The following is a 15172-nucleotide window of genomic DNA, read 5'->3' as shown; positions in this document are numbered from 1 at the left end:
TAAGCAGAAGCAATACTTGATAGGGACGACAGGAAGTGGCTGGGACCCAAGACAGTTCACACTAGCACTCCAGTCTGGTGCTAAACTGTATTTTGTACCCTAATACTCACCCAGCTTCATTTCCGTCTACTCAGGAACATGCCACCGAGTAAGCTGAGAGAATGTGTTTGACCTCCACTCACTAATTCGTGACACTGTATTTTCATTACATTTTTGCTCAATATGTCACCAGTTACTGTTATTTATTTATATTATTATTTATAAATTATATTATTTATTATTTATAAGAAACCAAAGCTAAGTTGTTTATATTTACTTATTTGGCTGACGCCTTTATCCAAGGTGACTAGAGCACAGGCAGGTCAAGTGACTTACTCAGGGTCACACAGTACTGGTAGTGGGATTTGAACCCCCAACTTTTGAAGTCCAAAGCCTTGAGCACTACATCACATTGCGCTGCCTATGCAAGTGAATAGTGTGCATGTCATACAGCTTTCAGCTCATGCTGCATTTTGTGTCATTGAAGCACTTTGGCAAGTGAGCGAACTCCTTCTGTATTATCAGTCGTAAAATTTGATTGAACCGCTTTGTCAATTCATAGAATTACAACATGGATTACAATGACAGTGAGAAGGGAAATATATAGTAGGGTCTCCATTGCAAAAGCATGTTTGAGCCCTCTGTTTGTCTTATGGATATACTATACATTGAGGCACTGGAGAGAAAGAAGAATGGCAAGACAACTGGACTAGATGGAATACCAACTGAAGTATGGACGAATTTGTAGAAGAAAACAATAGATTTATTATGGGAGCTGATGTCAAAGATCTGTTGTAAAAAGAAAATGCCAGTTCAGTGGAGAAACAGGGCAACTGTGTCTATATATAAGGAGAAGGGTGATACCCTGCATTGTGGAAATTGGGGGGTGGGGGCATAAAGCTGATATCACATACAATCAAAATACAGAAAAGGATTATTGATCAAAAGCTGAGATGAGAGACGACATTAAGAGAAGAATAGCTTGTGTTTGGGAGTGAATCCTCACCAGGTGAGTTTGTATGTATTCCTCATATCTGGTTGTCCTTCCTCATTCCAAATGCCAGTACTTCTAAGTGTGTGCATGAGTGGTCTTTCGACAGCATACTATTGAGGGCTTTTCACTCTATGCCATTTGAAAATATTCAGCCTGAATGGCAGTAGAGTAAGAATGTTTCAGAATGAAGAACCAAGGGATGGACCATACCAGTTTGTGCAAAGGAGAAACAGAATCCTTCCAAACACAAGTAAGCCAACTGTCATTATGAAAAGGTGGCACCAAAGCAGAATTATGTCCTTTGTCTTAAGGCTCACCTGGTAATCCTTGTTGATTTTGTGCTGAAGGATTAGCATGTCTCTGGTCTTCTCCAATTCTAGCACCGTTTCTGCATAGGATACTTGGAGATCTCGAAGTGTACGAGCTGCTGCTGCTGCTGCTGCTGGTTTAGACCCTTGGTTATCATCATCTTTCTGCAGGAAGTCTAAATGCTCATTAGCTCGTTGTAGCCTGAAGGACTAGACAAGAAATGAGATACAGCTTAAGTCAAGATGCTCCCTGAAGACTCCCCTATAACAAGTGACCAGTTATGACGGTTCTAACACCTGTGCAGATCTCCACTGTCCCGCCTTGGTGACTTTCAAATGAAGGTCTTTCATACCCACCCCCATTACTATATACTCCTTCATGTTGGACGCATGCTTTACAGCTCACCAGTGCTAGAAGGCAACTTCTCACCATTTGGGAATCGTTTAGCAAAATTGGCCTACTGACCTTAATCTGCATTAGGGTTTCACTTAGAGTCTCCACACTCATGTCACACTCCTGTAAGGAAGAGTGAGAAAAGCTGCTGTCATGAAACTGAACATCCCAGTTTTGACAAATGGCTATCAGCTCTTCAGCGCTCACCGAGGTAATGAAGGTGATCTTCTGCTGAAGGGAGCTCACATCTTCTTTCAGATGCAGCGCTTCCTGTTCTAGTGAAGAGTGCTTCTGTATAAGAGCTTCATGGGCTTCTGAGATGAAGAATCAAAAGAGAGAGAGTGTAACAATAAGAAGAAAGGGAGCACCTCTCATCTGGCCTGTCACAAGCAGGGTGTGGGGGTGAGGCAGTGGGGGGCTAAACACATACAGTATATTGTGAGTTCCATAGCGGATGGGCCAGAGTCCCCACAATTCCTTGTCCAGCCAGGATGCCATAATGAAAGAAAGTGGATGGACGGGCATTCTGGCTACATTGTTTGTTGGTTCCTTTCCCAGCTGGGAGGCCATAGTAGAAGAACAGAGGATGTCTGTTTCCTGGGGTTATATCTACCCCCGGTAGACTAGGTGGCAGCATTTCCTTGGTGGAGCTCTGTGGTAAAATGAGGTCCATGGCTGGTTGGCAAAGTGTCTTCTGGTGGGGAGTGTGGTAGCATAGCGAGAGCGGTTCCTGTGCATGATGCAGGATCGCCCATGACCCTAATTGGCGCCGGGAGCTGTCAATTGCCCTAACTGTGCCATGTCCCCATTTCAAAAGGGATGCGTGAGTGTGAGGGAGGAGAATCGAGAGGTTGCCTGATTGGAAGGAGGTTAAACGATGGAGAGAGAGAAAAGGAAGGAGCAAGTGTGAGATCTGGAGCAAGTGAGCGTAAGAAAGAAGGAGAAGACAGGCAGCCAGGATGAAGTCCCTTGGAGCGTGTGAACGGGGCTTGGGGGCTGATGGCCACTGTAGCTGAGTGAGCTTTGGAGCCTGAGTGGCTGAAGTGCTGCTTAGTTGTAGCGACTCACCTGAGAGAGGCAGCGCGGGCAGGGGCGTTCAGAGGGTGGTGCCATGGACCACAGGGACACAACCCTGGCAGTGAAAGTCGGAGGCTCAGTGGGGTGCCCTGCCTGGAGCCAGAGAGGGCTAAAAGGGCCAGAGCCTGGGAACAGCACTGGAGGTGGGCTGAACTGCTCGATAGGTGCCCCTTGACTGCAAAAACCCATATTGAGTTTAGTCAAGGAGATGCCAGGGTTTAAAGGACTGCAGCAGGGCTCATGTGTTTTTTTTTTTTTTTTTTAACATCATCCCCGTCTCTGTGTGATGTCCTCATCTGCTCAGCTCATCCCAGTCATGACTATCCATGGTGTCGGGGTCAAGAGACTCCCAGACAAGAGTGGGAGCATGGAACCAACCAGCACCGTCACAAGCTCCCATTTGTACAGTTGCATGGCATGGTGGAAGTTGTGGTCAACCTTGTTGGGATACTTGGGTGCCAGGGGGACCAGGAGAGCGATAGCCCCTCTTTAAAGGGGGTATGAAAGGGGGTTGGCTTCCAGTTGACCTATAAGTGCATTCTACATGCAGTGTTGTGGCACCAGAAGCACTCCCGGGTCTGGCATTAAAGAAGCCACCTTGATTTCATCAGGGGGTCTGGGTCAGGAAACAGAGGGCAACACCCACCTGAAAGAGTGGAAGGAGAAGGAAAAGACAGGACTCTTTATTATCTGTGATTGTGATCGCATTGTTCATTGAAAGAAGGTTTTGTGATTAATCAAGAGAAAAGCCAAGCAAAATGACACCTTTGATTGGCCAACTAAAGAGATGACAATATGCAAGCTTTTGAGGCAACTCAGGCCCCTTCTTCAGGCAAGATGGAATCAATTTTACATCAACATTCCATCTTGCCTGAAGAAGGGGCCTGAGTTGCCTCGAAAGCTTGCATATTGTCATCTCTTTAGTTTGCCAATAAAAGGTGTCATTTTGCTTGGCTTTTCTCTACGTTCATATTGGCTAACACGGTACAACACCCTAGTGATTAATCAAGAAAGTTTTATTTGAATTTGTACCTAATGGTGACCCCTTGTGGTCACTATACATACAGTATATATATCTCATTATATATATATCTACTCCATATAAAATCCTAAGCCTAAAAGTGCAAAGATTTTCTGCAATGATTTTATGTGCCGTTTTTATGTCACTTCTTTGTCACGCTTTAAATTGGGCTTATTTTAAAACATACATATCTATGTTTGGTAGCATTCTTTTCAGAATTTATTGAACTTTAATGTGTTGTTGATAGATTTTCAGATTCTTATTCCGTTTTTAAATTATAAACTAAACAAATATCAAGAACTCACATCCCGCGAGACGATACTATGTGCCAAGAGATTTAACCACGCCTGGGGCTGGAAATAAAAGACAAAGAGCAGGACAGCTGCTGTACAGGCTTTTAAATGTTTGAAGTGCCGTGCGAGATGCAGATCATGCGCCACGGCAACAATCCAGCAGCTGATTGAGTAAAGAGGAGATAAAAAAAAACTGAATTTGTTTGCCATTGTAACACCGTTCATATAAAAAAATCTTGGGTCGAGACGTGATCATTTCGGAGAGACACTTTGACGTCACACGAGACTAGACATTACAACCTTAGGAAGCAAGACCCGTGAGATGGTGACTTTTGCACGTCATGTCCTACTTACAAACAATTTAAAACAAGTTCATGAACATCTAACCTCGCAGTTGTTGAAATGCTTTCTGCCGGCACACTTCATGTGCCCCCAGCTCTTAAAAATGTTATACGTTCTAGATCAGACATGTCAAACACGCGGCCCCCAGGCCGCAACAGAAATCTGTATGGCCCGCATGACAGATCCTAGTTAGCACTGAACTTGTACAAAATGATTACTATCGTTTGTGATTGAATCATTCTGCATCTTTGGCATTACTTATTGACTTTTCTTACTTCTGTCTTACTTTCTGTATTACGGTACGGAAACGTCATCTGCTAGTATAGCCACGAGCCATGACCAAAGTTAATGAGCCGCAACATCACAACTGAAGTGCTAGGCTGCAGCAGAATCCCAGGGGCTGCCACGCCAATACTGTATATATTGAATATAAAACAGAAAGAGAATTGCTGACGGCAATGTGGCAGAAAAACATTGTGTTTCTTGTTAATTAGTATGCTGTATTTACTAATGTCGCTCGAGTCGGAGCAGTAAGCTATATGTAGTATTATAACATTCTGCCGTAATGTGAATATCATGGGCCACCACTTGGTGTTCAAGTTACAGACACGCGCATATAGAAGCATGTCATGAGCACGAGGCGGCTATACAGTGTCCGCAATGGACGTGAACACCCGCCGTGCATAAGATACCATATTGACATTGGCGTGCGAAGGGGCCACCGATTCTTTCTCTGCCCAGGGCCGACCCTGCGCTGGCTACACTACTGGCTGGGCTGCTGAGACTGGCCACTGGGCAGAACTGACCATCACGAGTAGTAATAGCTTGCATATTTTCACGTTTTTTTGCTCTAGTTTTATGTCATTTTGTGCTAGTATTGTAACGAACAGTTAGTGCAGACTACAGCTGAAGATCTGAAGTGGACGCGAGAAGTTGGTGAGTTTATTAACATATTTTGTGATTTTGAGTTTGTAAAGTTAGTGTAGGTCAGGTGGCTTTTTGCATATCGGCTTATTTTACAATATAAACTTTGAAGTAAACTTAGTAAAGTAAAATTTGATTTTTAGAGGATTTGTTTTCCAACTTGAATTACTGAGCAATGAATTCAGTGAGCGTTTTCGTGATTTCAGTTCACACGAACAGGACTTTGCGCCGTTCTCTTACATCTTTGAGAATGCGCCTGAGAATATCCAAATGGAATTGACTGAACTGCAGTCAGATTCTATTCTGAAGGCAAAATACAACGAAGTTGGTGTGCCAGGCTTGTATGCTTACCTGCCACCCTCGTATGTGCAGATCTGTAAATTGGCATCGAGAGTACTGTCTATGTTTGGAAGCACTTACCTTTGTGAGCAATTGTTTTCGTTAATGAAAGCTACCAAAACTCCACATCGCTCAAGACTTACTGTCAAGCAACCTTCATCCCTCATAAAAGTTGCAGCTGCACAAGATTTCAAGCCTGATATTGATGAACTGGTTACTAACAAGGGATGCCAAGTGTCGGGACAAAATAAATAAATCTCACACTGTAAGACTCCTATATAAGCAATGAATATAATATCCATCCATCCATTTTCCAACCTATTAAATCCGAACACAGGGTCACGGGGGTCTGCTGGAGCCAATCCCAACCAGGGCGTCAGGACGCAGGGCGTCAACCCACTGCGGTGAATATAACATAATGAATATAATATAATAATATAAGGACCTAGCTAAGAGGCTAAGACGCTGTTGTGCGGAGATTGTATGGAAATAAATTGCTTTTCTTTAAACTTTAAGTGTTACATTTTTTAAAGTTTTCAGTATTGGAAAGAAAGCTACAGTAACTTTGTATAATAGTATAATAGTATTTGTTACAGTGCAGCCCACTGATGCACATATGGCAGTCGAAGCGGCCCACCAATGGTAGTTTGACATGCCTCTTGTAGATGACACGTGAACGACTAAGCAAACAAGAAAGAGCAGCGTGTCAAAAAGAAAAACAAAAGCGTTGGAGAGAAAAGAAGGCAAAAAAGGATGTACAAGAGAACAATAATAATCTATGTGCAAATTCAGAAAATAAGGAAAGTAATTATCAGCCCGGACATCGCACGAGAGACACTTTTAACGTCCTGTAAGACACACCAGTGAGACCAAAGGACAGATGCTGTACAGGCTTTGAAATGATCGACATGCAGCACGACATGCAGAACACACAGCGTGGCAGCAGGAGCAGAAAGACAGCAGCTGATCCGTCTGCATCTCCTTATCATGCGTTCAACCCCCCCCTCCCTTTACAACGTGAGCGGCAGAGACGCAAAGTGGCAAGCGCTTAGTGCGCCCAATTTAACGTCCTGCAAGACACACCAGTGAGACCAAAGGACAGATGCTGTACAGGCTTTGAAATGATCGACACGCAGCACGAGAAGCAGAACACTCAACATGGCAGGAGGAGCAGTAAGCAAGCAAGTGATCCATCCGCATCTCCAAAGTGTGTGTTCAGCCACCCCCTTCATAATGCGAGCGGCAGAGAGTGGCTGGCACATGGCACTCCCTGGGTTGATGGTATGGGGTGGGCTCGCGAAGCGAGAAGGGGGAAAAGACCCCAAGTATATATATAAAATTGAGAGGGAGAGTAGAGTGGCACCAAATGCTTCAGTTATTTACTTGTTTTTTCAATTTCGTTAGAAATCAGTCAGCTGAGGCAGCTGAGTGAGCTGCAGGTGAATAGAAACCTATAGAGAGTCCAGACCACAGCACTTGGCTGAGGATATAAACGTGCGCCATCTTTCTTTTCTTTAATCAAAAAGCCTATAAAGGGAGCTGGCCCAGGCCCAAGTCTGTTCAAATGCAGATCAACTTTCTGGCCAATGAGGACAAGGAGCTGATTAGGGGGCTTGAGATCTTCATTAGACTCACCTCTCTGCAGTTTCATCTCCTCCAGTACCTTACATTTCTCACTTAGCTCTTCTTGGATTGCATTTTCCAACCTTAGGTTTTCGGCTCTGAGCTGCTCCTCTGCTTCTTTCCGGTTTCTTGTGCTGTCAGCATTCAGGGTACTGCAGGGGGAAACACCAAAACAAACTGCAATGACAACTAATATGGGTGGTCAAAGTGAAACTGAGATTGGAAATCAAAATAACTTGTCCAGTTATCTGAAGCTCTCGTTCACCTAGATGGAGAGCACAAGTGCTAAGGGTCCTCAAGTTCAAAGAGGGAAACTTCAAGAAGTTCTGGCCCAAATGTAGTGAAGCCCCCTAAAAGTTGGGGGTACATTGCCCTGTAGGGACTTTATGAACAGGGTATCTAGTACATAATTTAGGTGATTATTATAAGAGGACAATAAAATGTCTTCAGTAGCACGAGGCTGGACTATTAGAATCTCCAGCTTGTTTTGTATCTTCAGCATTTCTCCCAGGTCCTGCACTTCTTCTTATAAACTCTCAGTCACGTAGCTTCCAATGGAAACTTTGCCTTGTGATCTCCTTTTGCCTTGTGATTTATTCATTTAGTTTAATGTTACAATTTTGTTTGCTGCGACACCTTATGCCTTTCAATGGTAATTTCCTTTGCTAAATGGCGCATACCGAAAGTCACAGCAGTTACTGTCATCACCTTCATGGTTTCACGTTCAATTTCTCAAATAAAATAAGAAGCAAACTTAGATGTGAGCTTTCATTTTCAAATTTCTGGTCTAAGAACCTATGCTGAGTAACATTTGTCTCAGAGTTTTGGTTTAGTCGCATGGTTATTCTGACCCTTTTTGAGTGGGCTTCATCTTGGAATCCATTCTTTTTTGCCCCCTGTGCCTGCATATTTCTGTCCTTTAGCAGAACAAAGATTTCCAGTCACAATCTTAGGACCCATGTATCTACATTATAAAGCCATGGGGAACCCAGGGAATATTTCAGCAGCACCAGGGGCAAGCCATGAAGGAACCATGACCATCACATGGCACATTCAGGTCCACAATGACAGTCAACTTAACCTGCACGTTTATAGATGAACATGGAAAGATGTAAAACCTCCACCAATGCAGCACTTGTGGGGTTGGATTTGGAGCTGTGAGGGTGTTGGTGCCACGAATTTCTACTTGAACTTGTTTCTTCTTTGCTAAACAACTTGCCTGTCTGCTTATTCTCTGCCAGAAGAGTTTAACGACACCCATTAAAGTTGTTTTTAAACATCATTCTCACCTCAACCATGAAAAGCCAACTAAATCTGGACATTTACATTAGGACTGTGGGATGAAACACTTTCTGTGCCGTTTTACAAATACGCTAGGAAACACGCGACCCTCCCGTCTTCAGAATAAGTTGGTTCTTATAGAGCAAGGTGAACTTCTTCATTTTGCTCACATGTTCTTTATATATATAAAATAAGCGAATCGTCAGTCTAACTTTCGAAAGCAGAGCTCCTCCTTTTCATTTGACTTTACTAATCCCCAATTTGCATGATCTTTGGAGGTCAGAGTGCAGGGTCAGCCATTGCAATGTGATGGGCCTTGTTTAAGGATGCAAACGTGTAGTTATGGAGGCGGAAGTTGTGAGTGTTTGACGATCTCCTCGTTTGTTGACATACACTTCCCTGTTGTTGTCATCCATACATTCTCTAGTGTGGAGTGTGTGGCATGTCAACGAGCCTATTGTTAGCCAGACCCTCAGTGGCTCTCCATTCAGGCTCACCTCTCATCGTTCTTTGTCACTGTTTTCTTAGATGCCACCTCTTAAAATCTTTTTGGCCACATCATAGTGTGCAGTGATCATAATGATCACTTTGGTGACTGGAGAGGAGCTCATTTCAGGTCATATTCGAGGTAGTGGAAGATCAAGTGTTGCCCAAAAACATCACTCAAGGCAGATATGAGAAATGTGCAGTAAATGTGGTGACCACGTTATTAGGCACACCTTCTTCTTAATACACACACTCTACTCTCCCAAACATCCAATCTGGTGGCTGTAGCTCAACTTGTACGTCACACACACCTGGTCAAGAGACTGCTGCTTGATCTAACATGACCTGGTGGAGATACATGTCATCTAAGTAACTTTTGCTGTGCCATGACTACTGCTGCCAGATGTTGTGGTTCCAGCACCTCAGACACAGCAGGCCTCTTGGGATTTCCATTTCTAAACTTTACAGAAAAAGATGTGATAAGTAAAAACCATCTAGTGAACAGGCGTTCTGGGGGTGAAAGCATCTTATAATGAGGGCGGTCAAAGGAGAATGGCCAGACTGGAAAGGCCGCAAATACTCGACTAACATCTCTGAATGTGCAATGCATCAGACTGTAAAGAGGGAGGGTTACAGCTGATGAAGAACACTCTGGGTCCTGCTCAAGAGCCTGTGGAGGAGTGTGCAATGAGCATGGGATCACCAGACTGGACATGTGAGCTGAGAGTTCTGATGGATTTCAGTCCTGCTGTGGCACATTGGTGGAATTGTCAAATTTTAGTGAATTGGAAGACCCAACAGGACAGGCAGGTGGTGCTGGTAGAAGAATGGTGGTGGGAATGTTTAGGTCTCCGTATATTAAATGGACATCATTTGAATGATACAGCATGTCGAGTTGTTGTAGACTTTACACATCCCATAATCCCTTTATGAATAATTCACCATGTCACATACTGTAGCAAGCATCACTGCATTCTGTCATTTCCTGGTAGATTACTCCAGTGACCTTCACAGTCCCTGAGTACGTCATGAGGTGGCAGGGGACGTCTGTGGCATGAATGTTTGGCCGACAAACCTGCAAGCAACCAAAACTCCAAAGGTTGGCTGGCAGAAGGTTTGGCTATTCTGAGGTCAAAGCGGGGTCCTAAGTGGTACTAGATAGGGGCACCTAATAGAGTGGCCATTGAGTGCACATGCAGTATAATTCATTGTTTCTTTTCTTAACATAGCTGTTTTGGTTCTATTAGGAAAAATATTCAACTTTTATAAATGATTTTGCAAAACTCTTTTGTAACATCCACACATTTTATAACTCCAGGGGATGTGGAATTAGTGCTTATAAAATATATTGCCTGAAAATATAAATTCAAAATTAACTTTTATTGTTTTATCTCTTAGATTAATATTTTATCTTTCTTAATTTTAAAGTAAATTATTTCACAGTACATATAAAATTTCATGAAACATCTAATGTCGCCTGTTATTGGGATGTTTTTGGAGCGGGTCCTTCCCTGACTGTTGTTCAAATTCCTGTTTTATGTCTTTTTTGTCTTTTTTATGTTATTATTGCTACTTTTGTAATTTGTTTGCATGATTCTGCATTTGTTTATTACTTTAGTGTATATTGTTTTTTCAGTGTCTCACGCCAGCGTTCCATGTATTTTGAAATCGGCTCCATAGGAGGCCGGGCCACCTGTTCATTTCTGCCAAGGGATGTCCTTCAACTCTATAAAAACTGAGGTAGCCAGCAGTCCCTGAGGGGTCACTGTGTGCGCTTGGTGCCGTTGGTGAGTTCTTGTGTGTATTTCTGGACTTATGTCGATTCCGTCATTTTGTGACCTTTTTGCTGTTTTTGACGAGCCTTTCAGATTTCTTACTGGGACTTGTTTGCTACTGGCGACTCTGTTTTAGACAACACTTTCTGTACCTTTTGTGCTCACCTGAGCTTCCTTTTTTGGTATAACAAATCTTTCAATTTTTAGCTTTGTTTTCCCTTGTGTTAGGTGACGGAAGGTGACGGTCCTTTCTTCTTGTGGGGGTTTTTGGCTAAGGTACTCTCAGGTTCATAACAGTTAGGATCATTATGTGTTTTTGTTACGATACTCAGCGAGGTCTTGTTTGCTGGTTTGGTGTTTACCTGTCCAACAGTCTGTCGTAGTCCTCTTTGAGAAGACTCTTCTCCATCTCCAGATTAGAGATTTGTGCTTGGAGCTGATGGAAGAAGGAAACAACAATCAGAATTCAGGCCTAAGCAGAAATGAGGACAGGCTACTGTGATGCGGAGATCCGTTCACCACAGGCATCCTCTTCTTTTAGTCGCCCTTAGCGGATGATGGATGGACAAAAAGTGAACTTCAGATTTGGAAGAATCAGTTAGTGTTGTGCAATTTCAGTGTTTCAATGATCAAGCCAAGTGGATTTCACACAACCTTCATACTTTGAGACTTTAGAAAGCAGACGGCTGACTTTACGGTGGTCCCTGAGGTCAGGTGGGTAATTGTACAATACACTTCAGTGTGTCTAGGACCCCCACCACAGGCTGTACATGTTTACTGTTTTTTTTTTTACCATGCCACTTCTTTATATTGTCATTTGTTTCATTTATACCTGCAGCCATTGTCCTGCCCCCTTAGACTTTTGGGTCCCTTGCAAAGTGGGGCTGTCCCCCAGGTTAAAGGCTCAGAATCAAACCTGCGGGTGGGCCATGAATGTAGTGTTTTAAATCACTCAGTGCCAGGGCCGGATTAAGATGAAATTGGGCCTGATGCTGCAGCACAAAAAAGGCCTATTTTTTCTCGGCATTGGTGCCTGTGCATTCGACACTCACCGTACATACGCACTCAGACCGACCGAGGAGCCTTAATTGCTTGCGACGCAACCAGCCAGCCTTTATTGAACATGAATAATAATAACGACGTGGTATCGTTACAACTCGAGATTAACATCAAACTATATAACATCAACATTCAATAGCATTTGTCTGAAAAGTGCAGTTAATGCAGAAAACCTGACAATGAAATACACAAAATTTTGCAATTCTCTTACGAAACAGAGTAAGAAAAAATGAATTTGCAGAGACATTGGGTCAAAGTGACTCAGTTCACTCAGTGAGGGTAAAAATTTGTCCACGATTTAAATTTCATAATAGACCAGAATCCTGTCGATGATTTTAAAAATTCTAAACATCCATGTCAGGCCCGTGTGCCGGCTTTTAGTTTTACCTTTACAGATAACCATTTAAATAGCCATCGATTTTTACTGTACAACTAACTTTCAAGGTGAAAAATTTACTACGTGGCACTTACCGAACAATAATAAAGTGGCAGGAATCCCCAACATATTGCAAAAAACACAGCTAAATTACTAAGTTAACTATTTAATGTAAAATTGATAGAACTAACTTGAAATCTTCGGTTATCAATAAACACAACGACGTTATAGTTACGTCACAGAGCAAAGAACAATAGTAACTGTATAATAAGTAACACTGTGTCTAGGCGTCCGAAAGTCGGACTCCAAATTTCATTCTAAGAATTATTTTGAGGTTAATATAGCAAAGGAAAACTGTTCAGCTTCCGGAAAATTCTCGTCTGTTTTCATCTGGGCCTATTTCAGGAATGGGCCTAATGCTGCAGCATCAATAGCACCCACCTTAATCCGGCCCTGCTCAGTGCCCATTACTGGGTTTGTAAGAACATACAAACTCCTCCAAAGGTAATCATCAGGCTGTCTCCTCTTATCTTAGCCTGCTTTGTCCTCAGCATGACTTGCTTCTGGCTTCTGCCCCCTTAAATACTTAGAACTTCAGTGCTGGTCTATGGCAGGGTGATGCCAGAGCAAACTGGTTTATGGCGCACAGTTACCTCAATCCAAGTGGTGAAGTGGCTGTTGTAGTTAGTGATGCTTTTTTCAGCTTCAGTTTGCTTCAAACCAGAAAATAGAAAACAAAGTTCTCCAGTTCAAACAATGAAAATTTCAGATGTTTCAGCCAGAAGTTTCAATGCAGTTGAAGTGAGCATCGGAACAGCTATGGAGAGCGAGGAAGAGGAGGCTTCTGCTCTCCCACACAGAAGTGTGTTTATGTCACAAAAAGTGTCCATTCTGTGCTGCTGGTCAGACGTACATGTATGAGGTGGCAGTGAATGATGGGATTTGTCTACTTAAGATATTCATATTCTAACTGATCACACTCTCCATATCTAAAGTAAGACTTCAGCATTAAGCCAACATGGAGCACTAAAGTGACCCCATTGATTACCGTGGACTAAATCCCACAAGGCTTTCAAAATAATCCCAGGTTTTGAATCCTTTGTTTGACTCTTGGCGAGTTCTTTAATCTACAGGTGCTTGAATGCCAAAAAAAGAACAGTGTAATTTATGTCAATATTCTGTAAATATGTGTACTCCACTTAACCGATACAAGTCTAACCTTCTGTGCATCTGCCGGCGTTCAACACCTTCTCTAGGCCTCCAGATTCAATTTGTGCCATATATTGCAAAAGAATTGATAATTGTGTGCCTAGAAACCAAAGCTAAGTCCTTGTGGCTCACTCTCATTCTAGCCACTTCTCCTCAATGGCCTACCTCGTCCAGTGCTTGGTGTGAGATGGTGGCCACCTTGAGTTGGCTCTCCAACGACAGGTTCTTCTCCTGTTCTTCTCTGAGGGCATCGGTGAGCTCCTGAACTTTTCCCAGCAGGGAGCTACAACTCTCCTTCAAGGATTTCTGACTCTGAAAGAGAAGACACCATAGAGAATGTGTTCAAACACCCAAGAGATACAAAGCCACCCTGGAGTCGTCGCACGTTTCTTGGCACTTCCTGCGTCCTCCCTGCGTGGAGTTTGCATGTCCTCCTTGTGTCTGTGTGGGTTTCCTCCCACAGTCCAAAGACATGCAGGTTAGATGCATTGGCGATTCTAAATTGTCCCTAGTGTGTGCTTGGTTTTTGTGTGCCCTGTGGTGGGCTGGCGCCCTGCCTGGGGTTTGTTTCCTGCCTTAAGCCCTGTGTTGGCTGGGATTGGCTCCAGCAGACCCCCGTGACCCTGTAGTTAGGATATAGCGGGATGGATAATGGATGGATGGTTTCTTTGTGAGGTCACTTATAAATTTTGATAGATTCCACCACTCTGTTTGGCATGAGGGGACCATATCACCTACTACTGGTGAACTGCCCTTAAAATGGGACCTAAATCTTAGTTGGAGCCAAGAAAAGTAACAAGGCCTTTCTCCTAAACTGAGCTAATGGACAAGAAGGGGAAGTGACCAATGTCACACACGTAGGAATGGTGAGACCCCTGCATGGATCGTTCTAAGGGTCCACCCAGTAGCAGTACCAGGGTGGAGTGTTTGTTCACTCAGTTTCTGTCACTTCAGCCCCGCCTCCAGCTCCGCCCCTTCTACCCCAAAGGTGTACAACACCATGTGACCCACAGGAGAAAGAGCTTGAACAAGAAGGGTGGTCCTGCTAGTCCTGAGCATCTGCTACCTGGCACAGCCGGAGGGCACCACAACAGCATTTATCACCACCTTTCCATCTTTTCGTTGTGTGACATTTGCATTAAACAGAGACCTCCCAGCTGGACCCCCAAAAGTTTTTTTTTATTTTTTGACTATTTGTCTTCCTGTTTGCACTATATCATAATGATCTTTCCCTGTGACATTCCACTTTATTGCCCATAACTTTATTTATGGACATATTTGTTTGGATTTCTTTGTATGTGTGGATTACTTTTTCTGGTGAAAATCTCATGTCAATAGCGCCATTAGAAATATATTTACTGAGAAAAACGTTGACGCATTCAGTACTACTTTTCCCTGCTGTACATGAAATTCAATAAGCAATTTAAACATAACACTACACTCTTAAACATAATGGCACTTTATGGTTCTTTACTGGGTTTTGAAGTTCTTTGTAGAGTCGTTTCTGGACAAAACACCATTTCATTCTGGGAAGGGTTCTCTGGTTCCTTGTGCTTTGAAAAACTTCCTAATATGCAGAAGCCACCTGACGTCTTTAGTATGTGATAAGCTACCTAGCCTGACGCTAACAGA

General features: G+C 43.2%; 1 protein-coding gene across 1 annotated transcript in view; it reads right to left on the bottom strand.

The window, feature by feature from the left end:
- LOC120519288 (protein fantom-like) overlaps nt 1-15172 on the bottom strand; it is a 126668-nt gene that overhangs the window by 53198 nt on the left and 58298 nt on the right. The window contains exons 10-15 of the mRNA XM_039742574.1: nt 13706-13852; nt 11259-11332; nt 7367-7506; nt 1943-2049; nt 1808-1858; nt 1351-1551 (exon numbers count right to left, since the gene is read on the bottom strand). Coding sequence (XP_039598508.1) covers nt 1351-1551; nt 1808-1858; nt 1943-2049; nt 7367-7506; nt 11259-11332; nt 13706-13852 — 720 coding nt within the window. The remainder of the gene's footprint in view (nt 1-1350; nt 1552-1807; nt 1859-1942; nt 2050-7366; nt 7507-11258; nt 11333-13705; nt 13853-15172) is intronic.

This window comes from Polypterus senegalus, chromosome 1 (genome assembly GCF_016835505.1).
Source record: "Polypterus senegalus isolate Bchr_013 chromosome 1, ASM1683550v1, whole genome shotgun sequence".
Classification (NCBI taxonomy): Eukaryota; Metazoa; Chordata; class Cladistia; order Polypteriformes; family Polypteridae; genus Polypterus; species Polypterus senegalus.
Note: the sequence above shows the minus strand (reverse complement) of the source record. Positions and strands in the feature narration are given on the sequence as shown.